General features: G+C 42.8%; 1 protein-coding gene across 2 annotated transcripts; it reads right to left on the bottom strand.

The window, feature by feature from the left end:
• Positions 1-30: 30 nt before the first annotated feature.
• LOC148864024 (uncharacterized) lies at positions 31-17463 on the bottom strand. Of its 2 annotated transcripts, XM_088981027.1 has the most exons (8): positions 16787-17463; positions 14903-15021; positions 13896-13934; positions 13724-13794; positions 1348-1412; positions 1158-1247; positions 916-1008; positions 31-824 (listed from the first exon to the last, which is right to left on the bottom strand). In XM_088981027.1, exons 2-8 carry the CDS (start codon positions 14974-14976, stop codon positions 417-419), a joined length of 840 nt encoding a protein of 279 aa, XP_088837153.1. In that variant the 5' UTR covers positions 14977-15021; positions 16787-17463; the 3' UTR covers positions 31-416. The 2 variants fall into 2 exon arrangements, with proteins under 2 accessions (XP_088837153.1, XP_088837152.1); XM_088981026.1 differs by lacking the exon at positions 14903-15021 and having other exon boundaries at positions 16787-17440.
• Between the last annotated feature and the right edge of the window lie 10406 nt (positions 17464-27869).

Raw genomic sequence — 27869 nt, 5'->3', positions numbered from 1 at the left:
AGGCAGTAACAAGGCATACTAGAGCAGTTGTGCCAGAAATTCAAAACCATGCCATTACCGAACAAATATTTACATATTTTTTCCTGTAAACATGGAGCAATGATAACAGGCAAGCTTCTTCCATTCATGGATAATATAAGCAAACAACTCTCACCCGGAGAAAAAAATGAAAAGGCCACCCAAAAAGTGCTCGACTCCCCAATTAATGCTAGTAAAATGTCTGGTGCCTCCCGTGATACGAGAAAAAAATTTGAACATCTTTGCATCTAATCACTGAAATTTAATTAGCAACCGAAAACTTCCCCAGTAAATTCTCAGAGAACTTCAGTGGCAATTTATAAAAAATGCCTGCCACAGTTTAGTATTTTTTTCCAATTTCTTTTCAGGCTTTCTTCAACTTTACTGCTATACACCAGCTAAGCTTTCACTCTAGAGTTCAACCATTCGATTATGTCCTTCGCAATATCCTCTCGTTCAGGTTCAAAAAGGAGATCATGTAAGAAACCTTCGTACAGTTTGATGGATTTATCAGCGGATGAAGCTTCCTTATACAGTTTCTGAGAAGCTTCAGGGTCAGTCGTAGTATCAGCAGTGCCGTGGAGAACTAGAAAGGGGATGTTTAGTTTACTCATATTCTGTTGCAAGTAGGATGAGATATGGAGAATCTCTGCTCCAGTCCTAATCCTAACGGATCCAGTGAACACTAGGGGATCTGAATACTTAGCTACTAGTGCGTCTGGATCACGGCAAACCGGCATTCCCTTCTTGTTAGCAGCACTGAATCGGTATCTTGGTAACAAAAAGGAAAAAATTGGAGCAAGAACCTGTCACCATTGATATATAATAGATCAAAGTAAATCTTGAAAGGAAAGTAAACAAGGAATTTGAAGCAATGCAAATAGGAGTGTTTCTTACACACAAAATTGGATGGGATGGCTGAACTCGTATTGCAGGTGAAATCAATACTGCACCTTCTATAAGTGCTTCAATTTTTGGGTCCAGTACTGCCTTCAATTGTCCATGAAAATATAAAAGGAAAAACTTATAAATTCTAGCTCGACAGGACAGATGGAATTGTGCATTTGTTGGTACAGAAGCTAGCTAGCATAATAAAGAATATTAATAGAAGGCTGTTTAGTGGTGGGAAAGACTCGTACCTTTAGCACAATTGCTGCACCTGTTGAGTGTCCCAAACAAAAACATTGAAGCCCGGGATTTTCAGCTAAAACCTTCCCAATGAATGCTTTCTGCAAATGTTGAAATGCATATATAGATACATGAACAGATAAAGTACTCAAGTAAAGAGGAAACCGCAATGAAACTAGAATTCATGCTCAAAAAATGTACCACATCACTGACAGCAGCATCTAGTGAGTGAACATATCCATGCAGAGCATCGCTTCCACCATGTCCTAATGAAAAATCAAAAAGAGAACTTTTCAAGATAACATACTAAAATGTAAACTACATATAGATTCATACCACAATACACAATCTACCAAATTTGAAATGTGCTTAAATAGTTAAACAACTAAAGATATAAACATGTCATTGTTCTAAACTAAGCTTAGAAACTCAAATTAATACTGAGATTTTTTTCTTGTATCAAAACAACATTGAAACTCTTAAGTTCAAAGACCTCTATGCTGATTTAAAGCATTCATTGATTGATTTGATTCACTATAGTTACATGAGAAAAACATGGCATTCATTCCATCTGGGATGTGATTTAAATCATCCTTAATTTCTTCAATGATGATTTCTTGTTCTAGTATTATATTATGTTCCTATGTCACCCTTCCATTGATAACTCTGCTGAACTCCTCTATCCCACCCATACCTGGCCCCTCATACTTAAAATTTCCATGTAACCATCTACGATGCCTTTCCTTATTTCCCCTTTATTAGTGGTTCAATTGCCAATGCTATCTTTTAGCCTATAAATTCTGTTTCTATTTATTCAAATCACTATAGTTACATGAGAAAAAAAAAATTGTTGTTCTTTTCACCAAGAGCTAGCCGATTTATTATACCTTTCTGCACCCAAAAAAAAATTTCTTTGAAAAGGATATGACTTAATTGTTTTAGAAAGGATTTCCTTTCTTTTAAGGTTTGGATCATTAGAATAGCTGCTCTTTTCTTTTTAGTAAGTTCTAGCATTTGCATTACTTTAATTTTCATCTCATGAATGTTGCGAAAATGAATTATATTTCGCTCCCTCGACTTGGCCACAAGATGATTCTCTTTCCCATGCATTGTTTGCCATAAGAGCTCATGATCTTTATACTCTTCATCATTAATCACCCAAAGTTCTTCCTTCACCTATGAAGCCTACCACTAGATCTAAAATTTGTAGGACCCCCACCCTGTCCTAAATCACCTATGTAACTGTTCTAAAGATTAGCAAATAAGTTTCCATCTAAAAGAATACATGTCAATGTTCCATGCTGGCATTGAGTTTTCCAAATTACATAGTAAAAACAATTAAGGCCCAACTAAATTAAATTAGGATAGTGTCAATTTCTTTTAGATGATTGTTCTCTATTTGGGTATCCAGTTAAATGTTCCAGAAACAAAGTCCTCGAACATTACCAAACCCTGAAGGTAGGGAATGAGCATTCGTATGTTTGCTTTTTGCCATCTTTATTACTGATGAAGCAAGATTTGGTCCGACCTCGTAATTATGCAACACATGGCAAAGGCAATAGCTCGGCACAAACAGCGCGCCTAAGGCAAGAGCACTTAAGGAACCAGCGGTCCGAACTCCCTACTAGGAGCCCGAACTCACCACTGGGAACCCGAATTCTCCCTTAGGCCCCAAGCAAAACCCGAACTGGCATGCCCTATGGCAGTTTGGAGCACACCTCACCGAACTGGCCTGCCTTATAGCAGTTCGGGACACATCACCGAACTGGCCCGCCTTATAGCAATTCGGGACACACCTCACCGAACTGGCCCGCCTTATAGTAGTTCGGGACACATCTCATCGAATTGGCCTGCCTTATAGCAGTTCGGGACACGCCTCACCGAATTGGCCTGCACTATGGCAACACAGGACATACCTCCAAACTCAAGACCACCTCGCTCACCACCCCAACAATTTGCCTCCAGGACGCCAAACTGAACAAATCGTACCATGCCTGACACTGAGGAAGTTCGTGCCTGGGGGGGCGCACTTGACTGACTTGGGATCTGACGCTTGACGGCTGCACTTCAAACGGCCACCTGCCACCACCACCTGACACCGCCATCTCCAGTTACAGAGAGACGGCTCCGACAAGGAGCAGTGGCGGTTCTGTCCCAGTAGAAAGGGTGACACCCGAACTGGCAGAAACAGAGATAATCATACCTGACCTTGATAGAGGCCTCAGAATGAGTGCGCGAAGTGGTTATAAAAGGCCCCCTATCCCCAACAACAAGGTATGTGAACTTTGTGCCATCTGGTCTTTACTTTGCCTTTGAGAGAATACTAACTTGAGCTTCGGAGTTATCTCATTGGGTTCCCCTCGGAGTTCCCTCATCTTCTCCGTTTCAGGCTCCCCGCTGCTCCAGTCAGAGGCAAAATCGTTGACAGCTAAGACCGACTGGATTGCGCTCAATCAATTGGTGCCGTCTGTGGGAACGCTTCTAAAAGCCTCCCTCTAAATCTCTCTTACCTCTCTTACCTACCCTTCTTCCAAAAACTCCAACACCCATGGCTTCCTCCAACAATGCCGGACATGGCACAGAAATGACAACCACTAGAGAGCAACTCCAAGTTCCCGTGGTGTGCATTGGGCAGTTCACCATCCCTCTTTCAGTGGATGGGATCCCCAGTTTGAATGTGCCACAAGTAGTGGCACCCATGAACCTTCCTTCGTTGAACACCCCTCTTCCACTCCCTATTGAAACAACCTTAGCTGAACCAACTGTTGTCCCACTGGCGACCTGCCAAAACCAGCTGGACGGCCTAATGCAATGCATGCGGGCAATGCAAGCCCAAATGCAACAATTCCACTAGCACCAACTCCAACAACACCAGGTACTATACCACCTCTCCCAACACCATTATCAGCAACAGTTCCCTCAGCTACCCCTAAACCAGTCACTGCTTCCCCCCCGACACCCTATTTCGAAGCCGGTTAAGGCCTCCCCTCAAGGTGGACGCCCTCACCAAGGAGAAGCTTCCCAACTCCAGAACCCCCCTAATAGCCAGGCCTCATCCCCAGGCCGAAAGCAAAGAAAAATTACCCCCGCCTCGCAGCTCGCAGGTGGGTCAGGAACCTCGCCCACAAAGTTACCTCGGCGCTCCAAGCCCGAGTTCCCACTCACAGAGAACCGGTTCAACGCCCTAGCAGCAGACCAACATTTCGGGCCCATTCGGCAACATGGAGGCCAGCAGCGCTAGCACCAGGCCCGCTCAAAGAAGGCGCCGACGAAGTCGCTGAACTGCTACCCGTGTCCTACCCGAGCTCTAAGGCAAGGAAGAGACGAGCTCGGACGAGGTAAAAACTATCCCAATTCTCTTAGTTCCTTCCCCCCTCGCATCAGAACTTTTGGCAGTCCCCATGCCCAGAGACTTCAAACTTCCATCTTTGGACAAGTATGATGGGTCCTTTGACCCCAACGACCACATCGACGCATTCCAGTCACAAATGCACCTCGCTAGGGCCAGTGAGTCATGCATGTGCATGGCCTTCACCACCACCTTCAGGGAGGTGGCCCGCACCTGGTACCGGAACCTAGCTCCCGGGTCAATAAGAAGCTGGGCCCAGTTCGTGCAGATCTTCACTGCACACTTTGTTAGCAGCAAGCGGTGCCCTAGAACCGAGGAAAATATCTTCGGGGTAATCCAGAGGGAAGGAGAATCCATCCGGAGCTACATCAAGCGGTTCAATGAAGCATGCTTGCAGATACCACGATTAGACACCGCGGTACAGCTTGTGGCAACCAAAAGATGGGTAACGCACAAAGAGTTCAAATGGCACATGGTGGCCAGCAAGCCAGCAACCGTGGCCGATTTCCTCAAGCTCGCAGACAAGTTCATGAGAATAAAGGAAGAAATCAACCAAAGAACCGAAGGCAGGGTTGAGAAAAGAAAAAGAGAAGGCGAGCCCTCTAACGCAGGCGACGGAAGAAGCCATGCCCGAGAGGCAAAGCCAAGCCAGCCGTCCCGAGCTCCCTTAGCAGTTCGGACGGATTACATGCCGTTGAACACAAGGTGGACCGAGATCTTGAGGACGATCAAGGATGCCCCCTACATAAAGTGGCCACCTCGTCTAAAGAGTAATCCAAACGAGAGAAATAAAAATCTATACTGTAGTTTTCATAAAGATCACGGTCATAGTACCAAACAATGTAATAATCTCTGGGACGAGATAGAGGGACTCATCCGTCATGAATACTTGAGAAATTTTGTACATAATGACAATAATAATAAAGTAGGTCGGCAAGGGGAGCACGGAAAAGATGCTCCCGAGTCCAGCAGCAGACCAGCCGAAGCCTTGCAGCGACCTCCCCCAGAAGAGAGTCTAGTTCAGGGAACCATCAACATGATAGTGGGCGGTTCGGTGGTAGCAAGTTGCACTTCGGCAGCAGCACGAACGTCAGTTCGCGAGGCGGCCTGAGAAGAGCAGAACCTTCCAAAGAGGCCGAAGACGGAAGAACCAATCTTTTTCACAGAAGATGACGCGCAAGGTGTCCACTATCCCCACGATGACGCGCTCGTCATAAAGCTAAGGATTAGCGACTTTGAAGTCCGACGCATACTTGTGGACTCAGGCAGTTCGGCGGACATCCTCTTCAAATTGGCATTCGACCAACTACAATTGCAAAGAAGTGAGTTGAAGCCCACGCACACTCCTCTGGTGGGCTTCAACGGAGAGGAAGTCAGGCCCCTGGGAAAGATAACAGTACCCGTGGAAGTCGGCACATGACCTTGCGTAGTAAGACTCAACCACGATTTCCTGGTGGTTGCGACCCCCTCCCCATACAACGCCATAATAGGGCGGCCAATTACGCATATTCTGCGGGCAATGGTCTCCACCTACTATCTGGCAATGAAGTTCACCACGGACTTCGGTGTGGGGGTAGCGCGGGGCGACCAGCTTGAGTCCCGCAAATGTTACGTTGCCGCCCTAAAGGGAAAAACCAAGGCAGCCAACGACCTCAAACTGGAGCAGCCTACGGAGCAGGGCGAGGAACGAGCTTCGCCCACTGAGGAAACGGTCATGATCCCGACCTCGGCTACAGATCCGGCACGAACGCTACATATCGGTGCTTCCGTCAAGGAGCCTTTACGAACTGAACTAGTGAGTTTCTTACTTCAAAATTTAGATATTTTTGCATGGTCCGCGGCGGATATGCCCGGTATTGACCCTGGCCTTATAACTCACAAACTTAATACTGACCCTGTAGTCAGACCCATTAGACAGAAGAAACGCAACTTAGCCCCGGAGCGCTGGAGGGCGGTCGACGAAGAAGTCGAAAAGCTCATCGCAGCGGACTTCATAAGGGAAGTTCATTACCCGAGCTGGGTAGCCAACCCAGTGTTGGTGAAAAAAGAAAGCGGCAAGTGGCGCATGTGTGTCGACTACACTGACCTGAACCGAGCTTGCCCAAAAGACTGCTTCCCCTACCCCAAATTGACCGCCTAGTGGATGCGACCTCAGGACATGAGCTGCTAAGCTTCCTGGATGCCTACTTAGGCTACAACCAAATCAAGATGGGCCAGTCCGATGAGAAAAAAACCAGCTTCATAACCGAGTTTGGCCTGTACTGTTACAAGGTCATGCTCTTCGGACTAAAGAATGCTGGGGCGACCTTCCAAAGACTTGTAAATAAGCTTTTTCGGCCCTTAATTGGCACGAAAATAAAATGTTATGTAGACGACATGGTCGTCAAAACACAGTTCTCGTAGGAATTAATAAAAGACTTAGATTTTGTCTTCCAAATTCTGCGTCAATATAGAATGAGACTGAACCCAAACAAGTGTGTCTTCGGTGTCTCCTCGGGTAAGTTTCTAGGGTACATTGTCAATCGGCGAGGTATTGGCCGGATAAGATAAAGGCCATCCTAGACATGAGACCACCCCAAAAAGTAAAAGAGGTTCAGAGGCTAAACGGCCGCATAGCTGCTCTGAGCCGTTTCATGTCCAAATCGGCAGACCGTTGTCTGCCTTTCTTTAAGGCAATCAAAGGCAAAGGGCTCGAATGGACTCGAGATTGCCAGCTCGCGTTTGACGAGCTGAAGACCTACCTTGCCACTATGCCAACCTTAGCCAGACCTGAGGAGGGCAAGGTCTTAGAACTGTACCTCTCGGCAAGCGACGAGGTGGTCAGTTCGGTACTAATAAAGGAAGTATATCGGCTCCAGTGGCCCGTCTATTATGTTAGTAAAATTCTACAGGGAGTAGAGACGTGATACCCGCAGATAGAAAAACTAGCGTATAAACTGGTGATTTCAGCTTGAAAACTTCGTCCATATTTCCAGGCTCACATCGTCGTCGTCTTGACTAACAAACCTCTGAGACAAGTCTTGCTCAAGCCCGAGGTTTTCGGTCGGCTGACGAAGTGGGCCATCGAGCTCAGCGTGTACGACCTCCAATACAAACCACGGATTGCCATTAAGGCCCAAGCCTTAGCAGATTTTATCATCGAGTGCACATTCAACCTCGATGCCCCTGAGCAGGTTGAGCCCGAGATCCCTAGTTCGGGTGAACTCGGAGCTCCCAAGCCAATAGAGTCTGAACCTCGTGAAGTAGTAGCAGCCAGTGTGACATCTCTCCTGGTTAGGCCGAGCGCAAACTGGGATGAGGAGCCCTGGATCCTTCACGTAGATGGCTCCTCAAACTAGCAGGGCAACAGGGCTAGAATAGTCTTATGCGGCCCGAGTGGCAAAAAATTGGAATACGCACTACGCTTTGAGTTCGTGGCATCCAACAACGAGGCAGAGTACGAGGCATTGATAGCCGGGCTGAACCTAGCGCAAAAGGTAAGAGCAAAGCACATAGTCATCTGCAGCGATTCCCAGCTCATGGTCAACCAGGTTACGGGCGAGTACGAAGCATGCGAGCTCTCCATGATCGCATACTTAGCGAAAGTAAAAGAGGCTCTGCTCAACTTCCAGTCACACTTCATCAGGCACATCCCGAGGTCAGAGAACACTGAGGCCGACGCTCTGTCCTAGTTAGCCAGCACGAATCACAACAGCATGAGAACCGTGTACATAGAGGACTTACCTCAGCCTAGCATTCTCGGTGGGGCAAAGGAGGTCGCTCCCGTCCTTGAAGTAGAGCCGAGCTGGATTGACCCACTCGCGAGCTTCTTGCTAGATGGAATCCTCCCTGCGAACCGCAATGCAGCAAAAAGAGTGCAGCGCCAGGCAACCAAATACGTCATAATAGACGAACGGTTGTATCGACGGTCCTACACGCTCCCCTACTTGCGTTGCAGGTCCTATCGACGGTCCTCCGCGACACTCATGAAGGTATGTGCGGCGGACACCTGGGGGGCAGAGCCCTCGCCCAAAAATCACTTCGACAAGGATACTACTGGCCAACGATGAAGGTAGAAGCCATCGAACTCGTCAGAAAATGCGACAAGTGTCAGAAGCATGCCAACATTCACCATCAGCCCGCTTCTGACCTCAAATACCTCACCAGCCCATGGCCCTTTGTGCAATGGGGCATCGACCTCCTGGGGCCATTCCCGCTAGCAACAGGTGGGAGAAAATTCCTAGTAGTGGCAGTAGATTACTTCACAAAGTGGATAGAAGCTGAACCTCTGGCAACAGTGACAGCCCGAAACATACAGAACTTCTTTTGGAAGAACATAGTATGTCGCTTCGGGCTACCTCAGGTACTGATCTCCGACAACGGCAAGCAGTTTGAGGATATCAAGTTCCAAGAATGGTGCCAGAATATGGAAATTCGTCAGAACTTCACATCGGTTGTGCACCCGCAGGCAAATGGTTAGACAGAAGTAATGAACAGAGCCATCCTGCGTGGACTGAAAGCACGTCTAGACCAAGCTAAAGGGTTGTGGGCGGACGAGCTACCAAGTGTTTTATGGGCTCACCGGACTACAAAAAAAACCGCCACGGGAGAGACCCCCTTCAACCTCATCTACGGCACTGAAGCGGTAATCCTAGCAGAAATCGAAGTACCTACACTGTGACTAGAAGCATACGAAGATCAGACAAACGAAGACGAGTTATGTACCAACCTCGATCTACTGGACGAGGTAAGAGACCTCGCGCACATCCGGACAACGGCCTATCAGCAGCAGGTAGCTCGGTACTACAATGCTAGAGTAAAGAAGCGAAGCTTCCGAGTCGGCGACTTGGTTCTCTGTAAGTTTATGGTGCCTGAACCCGGCGTGGGCAAACTCGGACCAAATTGGGAAGGGCCCTATAGAGTAAAGAGAGCGCTCGAGGGGGCATACGAGCTTGAAACCTTAGAAGGCAAACAAGTACCACAAGCGTGGAACATCATTAACTTAAGGCGATACTACCTATAAACCGCAAGCGAAGTGGACGAAATCGCTACAAGAGCCTAAGGGCCAGGGTGCTGAGCTAACAAGAGGAACCTCGGCATAGGCAAGCAAAGAAAAGTTAGCCAAAAGACTAAGGCGAAGCGGACTAAGTACTAAACACTGAAATAGGTCACGCGAGTGCAATAACCTGGGCAAGAAATAGATCGGACATATTATCAGTTCGACAAAATATCAATTCGGGAAAAAGAACAACACTTAACCAAAAAGATTGTCTATTCCATTGCAAGAAAAGGAAGAGTACATTTAAAAAAAAAATTACAAGCCTGGAGCTACTTCTTCCTCATCCGAAGGCACTTCAACGACACCCGAAGGTCCTGCCTCGCCCTCAGAATCCGGTTCGCCATCAGCAGCGTTGTCCATCTCCTAAATTATACGCGAAGTGGATATGGCACTAATATCGAGATCGGGGTACGTGTTCCAGATCATCCACCAGCTCAGTTTGAATCCCCTTCTGTAAGAATCCACCATCAGGTCATCAAAGCGCGGCAAGGCGATGTAGTCATCAACGACCTTCTTCTTGGCATCTTCGGTACCTTGGGAAAAGATCTGCGTTTTCTCCCTTATGTCCTCCTGAAGATACTCGACCTGATGCTGCAGGTCTAGCCTCAGGTCCGCCATATGCTTCACGACCACCCCCATGGCCTCGGCATCCCTCTGAGACCTCGCCTGCCTGGCCATAGCAACGCGAACAACCTCTTCGGCAGCATGAGCTGCCGCCTCAGCAGCTCGGGTATTCGCCTCGACGGCATGAAAAGCCTCTTCGGCAGCTCACGCCTACCTCGAGCTCCTCTCCACCTGGGCCGCTAAGGCGTGAATAGAAGAGTTCACCCACCAAAAGGAATAAGTGATTAACGATATCAAGAAGTATGAAAACAAAGAGGATCGACAAAAATTTGACTCACCACCATAGCATGAGTTATGGCACGACAGACGACATAGTTCAAGGGAAGATCGGTCCACACTGCGATCTCCTCGGGGAAAGTGGCCTCCCTACTCTTCTGAAGAGCGTAGTTCGGCGATAGCACGCTCCTAAACTCCCCTTGAGCTCCCGAGCCCGAGGGCCCAGCTCGCATATGAGCGGACCTAGAGTAAGCAGGAGCACTAGAGTAGGCGGGAGCACCCGTGTGAGTGGTCTTGGCATAAGGGGCCCCTGCTGCTTCCTGCATTGAAGGAGCCACCTCAGGCTCCCTGGGCGGATCCTCCGACATGTGGTCTGGAACTTGAGGCTCCTCATCCTGGGGCAGCTCGGTACGAGTTTGCTTGGCGACCCGCTTCCTCCTCTTCATGCCTTGGAACAGGCGCCCCCCGCGAGTCATCTCTGAGTCCATCACACCTGCAAAAAAGAGTTCGGCATCAGAAAAAACAAAGGAACAAAGCGAACAAGAAACCTCTGAGCAAGGAACCTACCCGAACTCAGGCCGGCCGCAATAAGCTTGGCCTCCGTTAGGTACTGATGGCATTTTAACCCTAGCCGTGCCCATTGCCAGAGGCCCTTCACCGTCCCTTTATCGAGAGTGACACCAGAATCAGGGGCGACCTCCCCCCACCCAGTCTGAAAAGGCCACCCTTGTGCACTTCGCACCCTGAAGTAATTCCGCTTCCATGCCGAGACCTTGTTGGGAAGTTCGTGCATAAGCTTAAAACCCGGGCGAGGAGACAGGTAATACGCCCGCCTACCCCCGGGAAGAGAACCCGCTTGTTTCTTGAGCATTAAAATGGAGGAGAATATCTCCAAGTCTAAAGGGAAGCCCTATTCACAAAAAAGGGAGGCTATCCCCACCAAGTTCCGAATAGAGTTCTGATGAAGCTGGCCAACAGTAACGCCAAAGTGGTTTATGACCTCGACGAGAAGGGGTGGAAAGGCAATCGTAGCCCCGCAGCGAGCTGCTCCCGAAATATCATGATCTCATTAGGACCGTGTTCCCAAGGAAAGCTACCCGAAGGAATGAAATAGGTGTACCCCCCAGGCAAATTGTAAGAGATAATAAGAGATTGGAGCCCCTCGGGCGTCATGGTCAAAGGACCAAACCTATCTAGCATCCGACCTCGACGAGAGGTAGACGCCAAATTGCCCGAAGCGGCTCGGCCTACGGGTTCGAAGTCCTCAAGTTCCACCTCAGGATCACTAAGGCCATTGGGGGATGCGACTCGGTTCCTAGAACCTACATCAAACCTACTTGAAGAATCGTCTGAACTATCCAAGCTAGACATCGAAGAGAAAAGGTGGATTCAAGAAAGTACTCACCGGAAGAAAGTTTTGAAGGCTCCGGAAACTGGAACAAGCAAAAACCTTGAAGGTGAAATAACAAGCCTAGACACGAACTGAAAGGCCTGAACGCGAGCTGAAAAGTTGGAAGCAAGCTCAAGAAGCAAAACGCAGAAGTGACAAATCGATTGGGGTCCCCTACTATTTATACCCACAGTAAACGAGAATCAACAGTGCAGATCAGAGCCAATCCGACGGCCCGCATTCGCGTTGACCGCACGTCCCCTGAGACCGAGACGTGATTGGCGCATGTCTTTCTGAAATTGACGAAACGTCGACGCACATCTTTCTGAAACTGACGATGCGTCGACACACGTCTTTCTGAAATGAACGATGCACCGCACACGTCTTTTTGTAACTGACAACTGCCAGTGCACGTCTCCTCGCCTTTCAAATGGCAGTGGCGCGCTTTTTTCAAAATCAAAAGACCCGCTGTCACGTCTTCCAGTGGCGCGCTTTTTTAAAATTTGAAATAAGCGTGCGCCGCCACGTGTCAGCATTTATAAGCAGGTAGGCGTGCCTCCCGCCTTTTGGGACACTCAAGAAAACCGAAGAACCCTGACAACGCACCTCGCGCTATCAAGATCCAAAGTACGGGACAAATCCACCTCCCACCTTTCGAAACTCCCTGCACCAGGACAGGACCCTTGGCACGAGGAGTGGGGGGCAATTGATGAAGGAAGATTTGGCCCGACCTCGTAATTGCGCAACACGTGGCAAAGGCAACAACTCGGCACAAACAGTGCGCCTAAGGCAAGAGCACTAAAGGAACTAGCGGTTCGGACTCCCTACTAGGAGCCCGAACTCACTACTGGGAACCCGAATTCTCCCTTAGGCCCCAAGCAAAACCCGAACTGGCCTGCCCTATGGCAGTTCAGAGCACACCTAACCGAACTGGCCTGCCTTATAGCAGTTCGGGACACCTCACCGAACTGGCCCGCCTTATAGCAGTTTGGGACACACCTCACCAAACTGGCCCGCCTTATAGCAGTTCAGGACACACCTCACCGAACTGGCCTGCCTTATAGTAGTTCGGGACACGCCTCACCGAACTGGCCTGTACTATGGCAACACAGGACATACCTCCGAACTCAAGACCACCTTGCTCACCACCCCAACACTTTGCCTCTAGGACGCCAAACTAAACAAACCATACCATGCTTGACACCGAGAAAGTTTGTGCCCAGGGGCAGCGCACCTGACTGACTTGGGATCTGACGCTTGACGGCCGCACTTCAAACGGCCATCTGCCATTGCCACCTAACACTGCCATCTCCAGTTATAGAGATGGCTCTGACAAGGAGCAGTGGCAGTTCTGTCCCAGCAGAAAGAGTGACACCCGAACTGGCAGAAACAGAGATAATCATACCCGACCTTGACAGAGGCCTCGGAATGAGTGCGCGAAGTGGTTATAAAAGGCCCCCTATCCCCAACAACAAAGTATATGAACTTTGTGTCATCTGGTCTTTACTTTGCCTTTGAGAGAATACTAACTTGAGCTTCGGAGTTATCTCACCAGATTCCCCCCGGAGTTTCCTCATCTTCTCCGTTTCAGGCTCCCTGCTTTTCCAGTCAGAGACAAAATCGTTAACAACTAAGACCGGCCGAATTGCGCTCCATCAATTACCAATATGAATCTCTGATCTTTTCTAATTTACTTATCTCCCTCTGGAAGATACATCATATAATTTCCACTGTGCAAGGTTAGGTATCAATCTGATGTCCAATTTTTCCCAATTGGCATGTGCAGCATTGGCGAAGAATGTTGGAACTTCAATCTATTTATCTATCTAGTAAAATGAGTGTAGGCACTAGAGGGAACCTCAATATAACATGTAGAAACGTGATTCATCCATAAGACAGATTAGGAGATAAATGAAAATGTTATCAGCCGTGGCTGTCTAAAAAAGGGTTGCTGACATACCAATCCAATCCATTCCATAAACTTTATATCCACTAGCATTCAGCTGCTTTGCAAAATCACTATACCTTCCACTGTTCCACAAATTGCAAATGTTGGTAACGTAATATGTCAAGTTCTAGAAATTGCCAAATCAGGACTCTTGAGGCTTTTATAGCAGAACATAATTGCATACCTGTGCTCATTCAGGCCATGTAAAATAACAAGAAGTCCCCTGTACAGTACGATTTCGACTATTAGTAGCTATTCATTAATGGTCATTTCCAAGAAAATTCATCTGTTCCTGAAGATAATGAGGGTTTAAATCCCAAAGAGGTTTGCCATTAAGATCAATTTAATTAGAAGAGCCTTTTCTTTCTTCCTGAGGCATTATCAATAATCTCATATATAAGGAGATCAATGTGGAAAAAACAAAGGAAATATTAGTTACCTTAAACATCAAACTACCATTAGATGCTATTCAACAGTTGTAATCAAATACAACTATACAAGAACAAAAGTTATATGTATAAATGAAAAAATAAGGACAAAACAAAAGTAATATGTATAACAAAAAGAAAAAAACAAATCCAAGAACAAAAGTTATATGTATAAATGAAAAAATAAGGACAAAACAAAAGTAATATGTATAACAAAAAGGAAAAAAACAAATCCAAGAATAAAAGTTCAATAAAAATAGTTCAGAATGCGTTTGTTTGAAGTGTAAATGTGAATCAGGATAAATTTTACACTCTGGTTCAATTTTGCTAACGTTTGGATGAGATGTTATTTTATAGATGACTCCACTTTACATAAATTTTACATCGAAAATTGGTGGAAAGTTACCACCAATAAAATCCATATAAAACCCCATCTTCTCAAAACTCAGTGAACTCTCTCTCTCTTTCTCTCTCTCTCTCCTTTTTATTCTTTTCCTCCTCACTCTTGTTTGTTCCTATCTGCCACTGCAACTTCCGGCAGTAGAAGTTCTCCCCCTTATCCAATCAGTTACTATCTCTTTTGGATATCTCACTTGCATCGGCGTTCCACCATAGAGCAAAGAATCTAAGTTTCCAACGATGAAGAGTTCACCATCAGTGTTGCAGATCTGTGGACTATATTAAACCGCGCATATTTGCAAGACGAGCAGCGCGGCTCAATCATATTTGAACAAAACATTACCTTCTCTGCACAAAACATTACCTTCTCTGCTCAGCCTCCATGCAGCAAACTTCTTCACAACCGTAAGAAGTTTTCATCTGTTCCTTCACCAACATTGGTACCAAACGACAACGAACCAGACTTCACACCTCTTCTAAGCACTGCATGTAGAGACCCAACAAACGAAGAAGCAAACACATTATAACTGAAAATAGTTATGCATATTACTAATGCAAAGCATACAATATTCATATTACTAATGCAAAGCATACAAAAATACACAATGAAATGTATCACACACGTGCACTATTTTAACTTAAAAATTACACTTCCTAACCTTACTTGGAGGCTACTCACCACGAGACTACTCTACACCACTCCCTTACCATTTAACTTGGAATTACAACACGTTCGTAGGGGGTGAGCCCCTATTTATACATGAGCTAACCGCCCATTAGAGGCGGTTCTTATCTTTTTATGGTTTTTACATGGACCACGTGGGTCCTTTTTAACCAAAAGTTAAGTCGGCTTTGTAACCGACTTAATGAAGTTGGTGCTGACTCCTTTCACTGCAATGGTCAACTGGGTTCGACTGGCGTTTCCACCATCTCAGAGCACAAAAGATCAATGTTCTCGTTCATGGCGCAGGGCAACTGAATTCCCATTCAAGTTTTCTTGACCTCTTCGGTGTTGGAACTCGAGTCCAGGAGTTTCATTGCATCTTCATTATAGAGACAGCAACTGTGGGTGGAGAGGATGTTTGGATGCAGCAACTGTAGCCCTCTTTGGATGATCTCTGCCAAAGGCAGGAGAAAGAGGAAGAGGACGTTTCAGAGCAGACACAGAAGCCACCCAGGAGAATTTCAGAGCAGGGAGAGTTCCAGAGAGCAAAAACTAGGTTCGACGGAAGAGTTTCAGAGAAAAAACAGAGTGGGAAGCTTCACTTTTTACACTGAGAGAATAAAACGTCATCAGTGTAAAAATTCAAATCCATTCGGATTCATTTTCCATCGACCACTGAACCGTTACCACCTTTTTCATCCGTGTAAAAATGAATTTACACTTCAAACAAATGCAGCTTAAAGGAAAATCTATTTTATTGAAATCAGTAAGAATATTGCATATACCCAAATAAGTTAGGTTGATTTTCCTTTGAAGATGGGCTCACTCAATGTCATGGCTAGAATGTTGTAGTTGAACATTTGAAGAGATACTCAAAACTCATATTAATTAGTACATGTTTTGGGAGCTTTTTCTCTTTTATGTATCTTTGGCTTGTGTGAGAAGACAGAAAGTATTGCGGGCGAGAACTTGGGTGCATTGGGGTTTAGGTTTTCTATGGAAGTGTTTGCACAACTTTGTGTTTTCATTGTCGTTTTCATATGGATTTCATATGTGGACATAGGTTATAAGCTGAATCACATAAATCTTCTATGTGTGTTCTTGAGTTGTTTTCTTATTTGTTTTTCTATGAGACAAAGATCCTCATACAGATGAGGTTAGAGAAAAAGGCAAACCGAAAAACATGGAGTTGCTTGGGCAATGTAATTCTAAGGTACAGTGGCAATACCAAAAACAATAATGGCGATTGAACTAGTTGCAAAGATAAGCCAAAATAATGTAAAAGCTGATTGTCAGGGAAGAAATGGGGGTAGGACCATATATAGGAGAATAGGCTTGCTAAGAATAGAGACAATATTGGGAAAAGCAACCACGATTGGTCTCAGGCAAAAATATGCAATTTTTTATTCCATCTTCTCTTAACCAAAGTTCTTAAATTCAGAGGAGCGTCCGAACAAACGCGTATTCAAAGGCATTTAGTGATACTACAGAAAATCATCAGTAACTCCAATGAAAAAGCTCACATATTCAAATATTCATCAAAACCAAGAACAAAATGAATCAAATCAGCTAACCGACGCTTACTTGATTTTAGTTGATACCGGCGTCCACGACTGCGTAAACAATGTATCACCTCTTGTGGTGACAAAGAGGAAAACTTCTCTAGCCGACTTACCATCATCGTCCTGATTCACCCTCTTGACAGCAAGCGCTCTCCTTGCTGCCGCTTCTTGATCCCCTGTCACCGACAAAGTACTCCTCCAAGGAACCATCGCTACCGGAACCTTCCTGCTAATTTCCTGCTTCTCTTCCTTGGACGATTTCTCCACCGGCGAAATGCTTCGCTTCCGTCCCCTATAAAGCACCAGCAGGAGCAGAATAAACGCATTAATCAGCATCAGCAAGCTCTTCAACACCCGCAGCGACAGAAGTGCATTTACACGCCCACTCGCGCCCGATGTTAGGATCAACGACGTGGACGCGTCTGTCGCCTTTCCAGGCGAGTCCATTATCATTGATTTTCTCCCAAACAGAGATAGTCTGAATTCAAATTTCTTCTCTACAGAGAGCTTCTTCTCTCTCTCTCTCTCTTTTTTTACCACGAAATCGATTACAGACAACGATCAAAAGCTCAGTTTCGCCTTTCGGTAATGTCGATCTCAAACAGATCATAAACAGAGAGAATCACAGCGCGATGACAACAAGAGAGAGAGAGAGAGAGGAAAAACTTTCCTCTCTGTCTCTCTAGCTCTGGAATGTTTGGAGAGAAAGAGAAAAGTTTGGCTAAATTTAGAGGTGTCTATTCTATACGTTGGAGAAACTTCCGCCAAATTCACAGGAGCGTCTAAAAAATGATTCTAAAAGAATGACAAAAATAGAAAGCAATCTGATATGAGATGTAACTCAAAACTCCTAGAAGGTTCAACCAGTTTCTCGTTCTCAAGAACCAGGACGGACGTTGCAGGATTTTAATGGCGGAATCCCCAAAATAACACGTTGAAATGAGTTTTTGGTTTTCTCCCTATTATTCCCCATTATTCGTTTCGATTTAAATGCCAGTTCGGAATTGATGAAATTTACGAGCGGGTCTGAGTGTTAATTCAGAATTCTGAGGAGTGCAGTTTAAACAAAGAGGTACAAGTAGGAATCTCTAGCTGAACTCAAATCAGAAATGTATACTAACACTGGTGTAACTGGACAGTTACAACAAGGGTACGTGTCTAATAGCAATAGAACCGTACACGTGGTAGATACCCAGCCAGTCAGCGACTTTGTTTCCAGAATGCAGTATGTTTTGGAACAAATTTCTTGTTAATTTAAAGTCATGCTGTGACACGTGTCTATTGAGTGTTGAGTTCCGAGGACTGCTTTCCATCTGGGGATAAGGCAAGTTAAGCTTAAAGTGATCCTGCTTAATTACTAAAATACCCTGGTCAATGAGCAAATATTATCAGAGTTCTTGGACTCGGACCGTCAGACCAGAAAGTGCAGCTACAGACCGGATGATTGGACCGTCAGAAGTCAGAACCACTGAACCAGGAAAATGCAGCCAGTTTTTTAGTCTGGCGGGTTCTTAGAAAACTTGACTTGGTAGAATTTACCTTAATACATGTGTAAAAGGTGTAGGGAGTCACATTGAGATGCCATGAGGATGGTTGCTGAAGATCTGCAACTATGATATGAGGGGACGTGTTAACCTTCCGTCCCCCCGTCTTGTGTAGTACCTCCCTACGTAACATCATGATGATTGATGAATATGAGAAAAATTGTCCTTAATTTGTAGTAATATTTATGATTATTCACTGCTAAAAAGATATTATATAGTGGCATTTTCTAACTTTTGTTGGATGTTTTACCACTATATTCTATCCATACTGGTGATTTAATATTATCACCACAAGGCGGTGGCCTATACTGGCGGATATTAGCGCCACTAAGGCTGCATTTGACATTTCTTATCTTAACAACTTATCTCCTTTTTTTTTCAGTTAAAATGTAACTGCAAAATAAGGAATGCCAAATGCAGCCTGAAAAATCCACCGCTATACCTATAATTGCAGTGTAGGGAAGTAATGCGCTTTTAATCCTTTTTTTTTTTTTTCAAAAAAGATAACCATTCATTGCTCATGTTGATAAGAGTTACATTTCGATGAGCTATTGCCTTCATTGAGTTCATTAGTAGCTTTCTTACATGCTATGTAAGCTAGATCATGGGCAGTCATATTCATAGATCTAGGAATATATTGAACAACAAGATTAACAAAAAGACTTCTAAGGTTCAGAACTGTTTCCTTGATGTGCTTCATTTGCCATTCTTCATCTTCCATACCATCGTTGATACTATTTACAACACCTTGTGCATCAAAAAAAAAAAAAAAAAGAAAAAATAGCAGATGTGATTTTGTGAGCAATTGCCACCTTGAGACCATCAGCTACAACCCACCATTCAGCTTGGTAGCTTGAGGATGCTTGAAATGTTCTGCTATCTGTCATCACCACAGAGTTGGTGTTGGTTAGAATTACACAACCAGTACCTGCTACACCACTTGCTGGGTTAAAGGAATCATCCACATAAATATGATGTTCAATTGTTTTTGTGTGAATCTCTGTGCTGATGCTCAATTCAGGCAAAGGCTCTATTGTATGGACCAAGTACTCGGAGTATGCTTGTTGTACAGTCTGTACAAGATTCTCTGCTAGTGTATGAGAGCATTTTGGGTGTCCCATATGAGTCTAAATAGAACAATAAATTTTTCAAAGTATTGTTTTTTGATCTCTCAATCTAATGATTTCAGTTTTACATTCAGCCAGTTGTGAATAAACTGATCTAATAGGAGGCTTTTGACTTCATATGGGTTGATGCCGGCCAATTTGACTTCATATGACTTCAGGTTTGGTCTGGCTTGCATATATCTAATTTGTTTATATATAAATTTATCTGTTTTATGTCATATTTTATATTTTGTTTATAAATATTATAAGATGACAAGCAATACATATTATATATGATATTTTATATTATAAAATGTACAAAATAATTAATATAGACATATTATAGGCCTAGTATCAAGCCTGGGCCAGGGCTTATGTTTTAAGTCTGGAACCAGGCCAGGCCAGGCCCGAGCCTAGTCTATAACGCTTATTACAGGTGCTAAGCTCAACACATGATCATCCTTAATGAAAGCTCTGAGGCTTGGAACATTACAATGGGCATAAGGTTAAGTGAAGCTCCTGGGCAAATCAAGGTTCGCTTCAAGAGATTACATCCAACCCATTGAGGTGGATAATATGTAATGTTCAAGGTTGAGCGACAAACTGAAGAATGGAATTGTAGGAAGCACCATATTCACCCTTGTGAACCATTGGTGGATTTGACTATTTGCCAACAAATTTGTACTTCGGCGACATTATTGGTAGAATTATAGCATAAGAAAGAGGAGCATTCTCAATTCATTTCATTTACTACATGATTTATAGGTTACAAATGGATCGAGGCATCCAAATTCTGATTTTGCCTCAACTGCAAGTCTCTAAGGCTGTGCTTGGTTTCAAAGCAAATAAATTTGCATTGATGCAAAATCATGGCAGTGCAAATTATTTGAGTGTAAATTCTGACCTATTTTTGTTTCAAATTTTAACTTATTTTGTTTGATTGCAATATAAATGAAGTAAATTAAGGAATGAAGCAAAATAAAGTAAAATCTAAAATAAAATTAAATAAGTATTTGCATTTTTCACATTTGCAGTCCCATGCATTTGTACTAGTGCAAATAAAATTGCACTTCAACCAAACAAAACCTAAGAGGGGAAGGATTAAGATTTAGGCTCCGTTTGGTTTGCGGGAATAGGTGTCTACAATTGGAATCGGAATGAGCTATTCCGATTCCAACTGTTTGGTTGAGTAGAATTAGAATCCCATTCTTATTTCTACTGGAATGGCATTCTCCCATTTGAGGGAATGGTCGTTCCTCTCCTTACCCCTCCCTTGGGAATGAAATCCCATTCCTGTTGAATCCAATTCTCATTCCCATTCCTGTCTGAACCAAACAGATTATGTGAATAGATCATTCCAATTCCGTTTCCAAAGGATTTTGATTTTGATTCCAATTGTGAACCAAATGGACTCTTAGAGTTGTTGGATTAGAGGGTAATGGATTCTAACTGTTTAAGCCTTATAGGGTTCAAGTTTATACAAAATTGCATGTTTTATCACCATTTCTCAAATTTAAACACCAAGACCGGTACATCCTCAATTCCTCTTCCAAATCATCTTTAGTACATTTTTTTAGGCCCCACATGTCTTTTCATGTGGGCTGTCAGCTTTTTAAAAGCCCAACAACCTGTGCTTTGGTCTTTTCCCATTTGGCTGGGAAAAGATCTAGCCATCGAAAGTTGCAACCCTGAAAAGATGTGAGAAGCTCGTTTTAATCTATTTTTGGGAAGCTCCAAATAGAACTTTTCGTCTTTTTTTAATTTATCTTTACATGGAAAAACGCACCTTAACCAAACGATTTTCAAACTGCCAAGATCTTGATACAAAAACTCAAATCGTCTTTTGACTGTCAAATCTACCAAAAGATCTTAATACTTGCCAAATGACACCTTAATAAAGGTGAAAAGATAAGCTCGTAACGTTCTAAGTCTACCAAATACCTAATTAGATTATCATATTATTGGAATGCCTGGGTTTGCATCAAGTCTTTGTTGGGTTGTCGCTAGATAGATCCCTAATCAAGGTTTCTAATTTGTTGTTATGTCAATTTGTTTAGGTACAAAATTACAAATCACAAACGGGTGATCTTCTTTATTTGATGTTTTCCGGTTCATTTTTGGAATTTGGGCTCCAATATTTTTTTCATTATAAAATAGTCATTGTGTTCCATTGGACGAGGAGGTTTTAGGACGCGGAAGTGGAAGAGATTTCAAAGTTGTTCTTTTAATTTGTACTCCTAGAAAGTTGTTGGCCAAGAAACAAAAGAAGCGGGGATGGAGTCTGGTGGAACCCAACCATCCCACATGTGCCATAGCTGTTTAAGTCAATTTCTGAAACCTCGATACATATTTAAGGATTTTTCCTAAAACATGTAATTGCGAATTGTATAGGAGGATAATGCAGAGTTTTTATTCCATTTGAGTTGTTTACTCCCTGAGATCTTGTCATGGTTATGGACATAATGTGTTAAAGTTTTGATTTAGTTGGTCTCATATAAACACTTGGACCATTGTCTCAAACTTTTTGAATTCTCAAGTTGAGGAATAAATTATAATTATTGTTTGTTGAATGAAATTTTTCGAAGGGAGAAATAATCTCACTGAATTATTTCAAAGATGTCCCGAAATTGTCAGTGGAGAGAGATGTTTTCAATACACAGTTGGAATATGCTGTGGGGCACCCTCTGTGGGGTGCAGATGTGAATTCGTTGATGGGGAGTATGTCAGAACCGCTAGGGGAGTCCCTTAAAAAGCTAGCTTTGTAGTGGTTTTGACAAGTTCGATCTCCCCTTTCCCGTTGATCCTTGACCCACCGGTAACCAGTTATACACATTCTGGTGAACTAACTTACCTTGAAGAAAGGAGAACCAACGTTGAACTTCTGAATCAGAGATCGAGTTATTTCTTGAACCTTTAGAGTTGGCTTTGGTTGGGAAGAGTGTTTATGGGAGACCTTTTAGTGACATTTGGTTGGAACTTTTCATCTTAAGGCAGCCATTGCAATCACATCTTTGGATTCGCACCGATCTGTTATGAAAACAAAGAGGAGTTCCTTTAAGTTTGGTTGAGGGAGGGTTTTATAATCAAGGATTTTCGTTTTTGAATGGTGAAATGGATGCAAAGATTGGAGTGTTGGGTTGGCAGTCCTTTGTAGTTCCCTTGTGGATCAATTTTCTTGGATTACTGGTTAACCTCTACAGGGATTTTTTTTTCCTACAATCTATTGCATAGGTTGTAGGAAGAGTTCTGAAGATGGTCACCCCACGATTGATGCACAACAACGGTTAGAGTTTGTGTCGAGTGTGATCTTCTAAAGGAAAACCCTAGTAGGGTTTGGATCGACCGGTTTGAGTAGAGTTCACTACTGGTAGAAAATAATCTGTGAAGAACTACTTAAATGCCACTCATTTTGTTACAAACATGGGCCATATTGAGCAAGAATGCAAGATAAAAACAAAGGAGAAAAAAAAAATTTGGCTCCTTCAAAGTCAGATGAAAAAAAAAAATGCAGAGAAGAAGGAAAAGAAAGGAATTTCTAAGCAAGTATTCTAGCTGACAGTAAAAACATTGCTGATGATAGGTGAATGCCAAGATTGTGTGGAGAAAAACCCTAAAGATCAACCCAAAGAGATTAATCTTGAGGACCAAACTGTTAATGAAGAGGTCATCCCTTAGGTTCTCATTAAATTTATCAATTCTTTTTCTTTCCATGTTTACCTACTTCCATTTTTCACATGTTTCCAGACACATTTTATCAATTATTTTTCTTTGCATTTTTACCCACTTCCATTTTTCACATGTTTCCAAATACCAGTTGGCAAGGCATAAGCCCCTACCATTAGTTTTTTTTTCTCTTATTTTTTTTTTGGTAAATACCAAATAGCCTACCATTAGTCTAAGCATGCCATATTTGGGGAACCTTAAAACTAGGGGTGTCGATTGGATTGGATTTGGTCCAATCTGATCCAGTCCAACGTGAGTCCATTACAAATGGACCAGGTCCAATCCAATCCAATGAATAATTTAGACCATTTTGGACTGGTACAATTCAATGTTCAGACCATCCAATTTATTTAAATTCATTTTAATTCAGATTGGTTTCAACCCAAACCCAGTCCATTGACACCTATATTCTTATATCAATGGACCGATTATTGGCTTAATTCAACCCAATCCAATATAAATTTATTACGGACGAACCAAGTCCAGTCCAATCTAATAAATATTTTGGATTGGATTGGTCCAATCCACTGTCCTTTTGGTCCGTCCAAATTGATTTTGGACTGGACGGGGTCTAGTCCAAAACCAGTCCATTGACACCCTTACTTAAAACTCAACTAACTTGTTGGTGTGGGGTAATTAATTAAGTTGCCATAGAAGGTATAGCCAGCTCGAATACATGTAAGACTTTCCTTTCTTGGGCATGCATGCAGCTAAGACCACTTAGGCCATGTTTGGAAGTGCTTAAAAATAAGTGTTTATTCGAAAAAAAATGCTTATTTGGGTTGGGACCACACCATTAAGTACTTATTGGTGTTTGGGAAATAAGTGTTTGGAACAAGTGCTTATTTTAAAAATAAGGGCTTATTTTTAAGCCTAAACTTCCAACTTTTTTTAAGTGCTCATACAATAAGCACTTACTCAAATTTTCTCTCAAAATTGTCCCTAGTAAATTTTTAGAATATCAATTACTATTATGAAAAAACCTACCAAAATAGATTCAAATGGCACCCAAATTGAAAGTAAAAATAGAGATAAAAAGAAACAAGCATAGAGAACACACACAGATTTATGTGGTTCGGCTTATAGCCTACATCCATAGGTGGAGGAACAAAAATCCACTATGAAGATCGAAAATGGAGAAGAAGTACAAAGTTGTGCTCTCACAGAAAAAACCCTAAGCCCCAAATACACCCAAAGCCTCACTCGTCTCTCACGAGACTTAGACTTTGCATACAAGAGTGAAAACCCCCGAAAATACATAACTCTTCATATTTGGTTCGAACCTATGAGATGAATATGGATTGGGTCCATTCCTCCCTACGCATCCACCATAAACCACTATGAAAATTTTCCTTTGGGTTTTTTTCAAATTAATTCAGGGCGGATTCATGAAGCGGGTCGCCACAAAGAATTCAAGGTACAAACATAACAAATCTCCACCTTGGCTTGACTTCTCTCAAGCATCACAGAATAGTAACCTCCCTCCACCTTCTCCAACAAAAATCCCCAATGTGCAAACTGAAATGTTGCAAACACCAATCAAGTCTAAGCAATGCATGAACTTAGCTATAGGAAGAGGCTCTATTAGCATATCAACTGGGTTATCTGCAGTATCAATCTTCTTCACAATGATATCTCCTTGTTCTACAACATTACGGACAAAATGGTACCTCACATCAATGTGTTCCGTCCTCTCATGGTACATTTGATCCTTGGTCAGATGAATAGCATTCTGACAATCACAGTAGACAGTAATCACATTTGGACCCAAACTGAATTTACCAAACAAACCTCTCAACCAAATAGCTTCTTTAACTGTCTCAATCACTATTATATACTCTGGTTCAATAGTAGATAAAGCAACTATAGACTGTAAAGTAGCTTTCCAATTAACAGCACAACCACCAATAGAAAATACATAACATGTCAGTGATCTCCTGTCAAGATCACCTACATAATCTAAATCAACATAACCCATCAAACTGCCACTGCTCCTCCCAAACTCTAGACAAGCATATGATGTTCCTTTCAAGGGGGTGTTCTTTTTTTGGATATTGGAAGGGGGAAGTTGGTCAATGGGATTTTGGTGCCCATTGATCAAGAATCCCACATTCATTTTTTAGATTTATGTGGCGACTAGGGAAAGTTTATTTTCTTGGGTATATCTCCTAGGTGGGTAAATAACTTTTCCACCTGGGGGGAAAGTCGCCAATACTTGAATGGGACAAAAATGCCCCTTTTAATAATAGATTTTTATGGCTAAAATGGTAATTACCTTATTTACCCAAGAAATAAAAGAACATGGGTAAATGCACTTACCTGGGTAAGTGTTTCCTAGGAAAAACTTACCATGGTAATTGCATTTACCTGGGTAAGTAACTTACCGAAAAGCGAACGAGCCCCAAGTATCTAAGAATCCACTTCACTACTTGCCAATGTGTCTTATTAGGACATGACATATATTTGCTCACCACACTAATTGCATGTGAAATGTCAGGTCATGTGCAAACCATGGCATACATAATACTCCCAATTGCACTAGAATAAGGGACATGTGACATATATCTTTCTTCTTCATTTGTTTGTGGTGGTAAATTTGCTGAAAGTCTGGAGTGGGCTGCAAGAGTACTTACTGGTTTAGCATATTTCATGCCAAAATGATCTAAAACCTTCTCAACATATTTCTGTTGTGTCAGATACAACTTCATTGCTTTTCGGTCCTTTTGAATCTCTATGCCAAGAATTTTCTTTGCTGCACCCAAATCTTTCATTTCAAACTCACCACTCAATTGTGTTTTTAATCTATTGATCTCAGATATTTCTCTTGTTGCAATAAACATATCATCAACATAATGTAGCAAGTAAACAAAAGAATCATCTACAAGTTTCTTGAAATAAACACAACTATCATACTTGCATCTAGAATACCCCAAGAGCCACCATAAAAGAGTCAAATCTTCTATACCATTGACTAGGAGACTGTTTTAATCCATATAGGGATTTCTTTAACAAGCAAACATGGTCTTCCATCCCTTTAACAACAAAACCCTCAAGTTAATGCATATAAATATGTTCATCAAGTTCTCCAAGCAAGAAAGCAGTTTTAACATCTAATTGTTTTAATTTCAAATTATGCATGATAACCAAAGCAAGAAAAAACACGAATGGAGCTATGTCTAACAATTGGTGAGAAAACATCATTAAAATCAACACCTTGTACTTGACTGTAGCCTTTTACAACCAATCATACCTTATATCTAACATCCTCTACACATGGAGTACTTTCTTTTCTTTTGAAAACCCATTTGCATCCAACAATCTTATTTCCTTTAGGTGGTCTTACCAACTCCCAAGTTTGGTTCTTATGCAAGGATTCAATCTCTTCATGCATAGCTGTCAACCACTTAGCAGAATCAGCAAATGAGATAGTTTCTGCATAAGTATTAGGTTCTGCAACATCAACATTCTCTACAACTATCAATGCATAGGCAACCAAATCAGCATAACCATATCTTTGAGATAGTCTAACCTCTCTCCTTATTCTACCTCTAACAATAGAATACTGCTCTTCATCTTCTTCCTCTTGTACATGTTCTTCTATCTCAGTAGAAATGGGCACCTAGACTGATGTAAACTGAGGTGCGGAAAGAACTTTGAACTTCTAACTCCACCTTTTTTCCTAAACCTTGTGTTTTATTTGCATCACAAGAAAATGAAGACTCATTTCTTGGGTAAAGCATAGCAAATTCTTGGCCCTAGGCTTAAGATTGCCCTCCTTTGAATCCAGTACCAATGGGTATCATCCCCCCTAGAACAACGTTCTCTTTCAGGCCTTTCAACCAATCGATATGATCTCGTAGAGTGGCTTTTGCTAAAACTCGAGCAGTTTCTTGAAAACTCGCCTCAGATATGAAACTTTGAGTATTCAGAGAAGCCCTCGTTATTCCCAATAAGACAGCTCAATAATAGATTGCTTCTTCCAAAGCCTGCCCCATTCGCTCCACTTGCAACAATCCAATTAGTTCCCCAAGCAAAAAAAAACATTAGACATTCCATCTTCTGAAACCACAACTTTTGGTGTTATTTGACGTACATTAACATGTGCAAATGCTAGACAACCAAATATTTTTAAAGTTGAATAATCAGGAGGGTTGCTAGACCATACCTCTTTTGGAGTCTTGCACTCAATGGTAGTAGATGGAGATCGATTTACCAGGTGACAAGCCATATTAACTGCTTCTGCCCAAAAATCCTTGGAGAGACCAGAATTTGACAACATGCACCTTGCTCTCTCTAGTAGAGATTTGTTCATATGTTCTACAACTCCATTCTATTGTGGTGTTTTGACAATAGTACGATGCCTTACAATGCCTTCATTTTTTAAAAACTCATTAAATTCATTTTCACAAAACTCTAAGCCATTATTTATTCCTAACCATTTGACCTGCTTTCCTACTTGCTTTTCAAGCAAAGTTTTCCACTATTTAAAAGTCACAAATACATCATTCTTATGCTTTAGAAAATAAACCCATACCTTCCTGGAGTAGTCATTAATGATGATAAGAAAATATTGAGCACCACCCTTTGGTGGAACTTGTGAAGGTCCCCATAGATCTGAGTGAACATAATCCAAAGTGCCCTTCACCCTGTGAATACCTGTACTGAAACTGGTTCTTTTCTGCTTCCCAAAAATACAATGTTCACAAAAGTCAAGATTTCTTGTACTTTGGCT

Source organism: Nelumbo lutea, chromosome 3 (genome assembly GCF_056320005.1).
Source record: "Nelumbo lutea isolate HS-2025 chromosome 3, American lotus-T2T, whole genome shotgun sequence".
NCBI classification, from domain to species: Eukaryota; Viridiplantae; Streptophyta; class Magnoliopsida; order Proteales; family Nelumbonaceae; genus Nelumbo; species Nelumbo lutea.
Note: the sequence above shows the minus strand (reverse complement) of the source record. Positions and strands in the feature narration are given on the sequence as shown.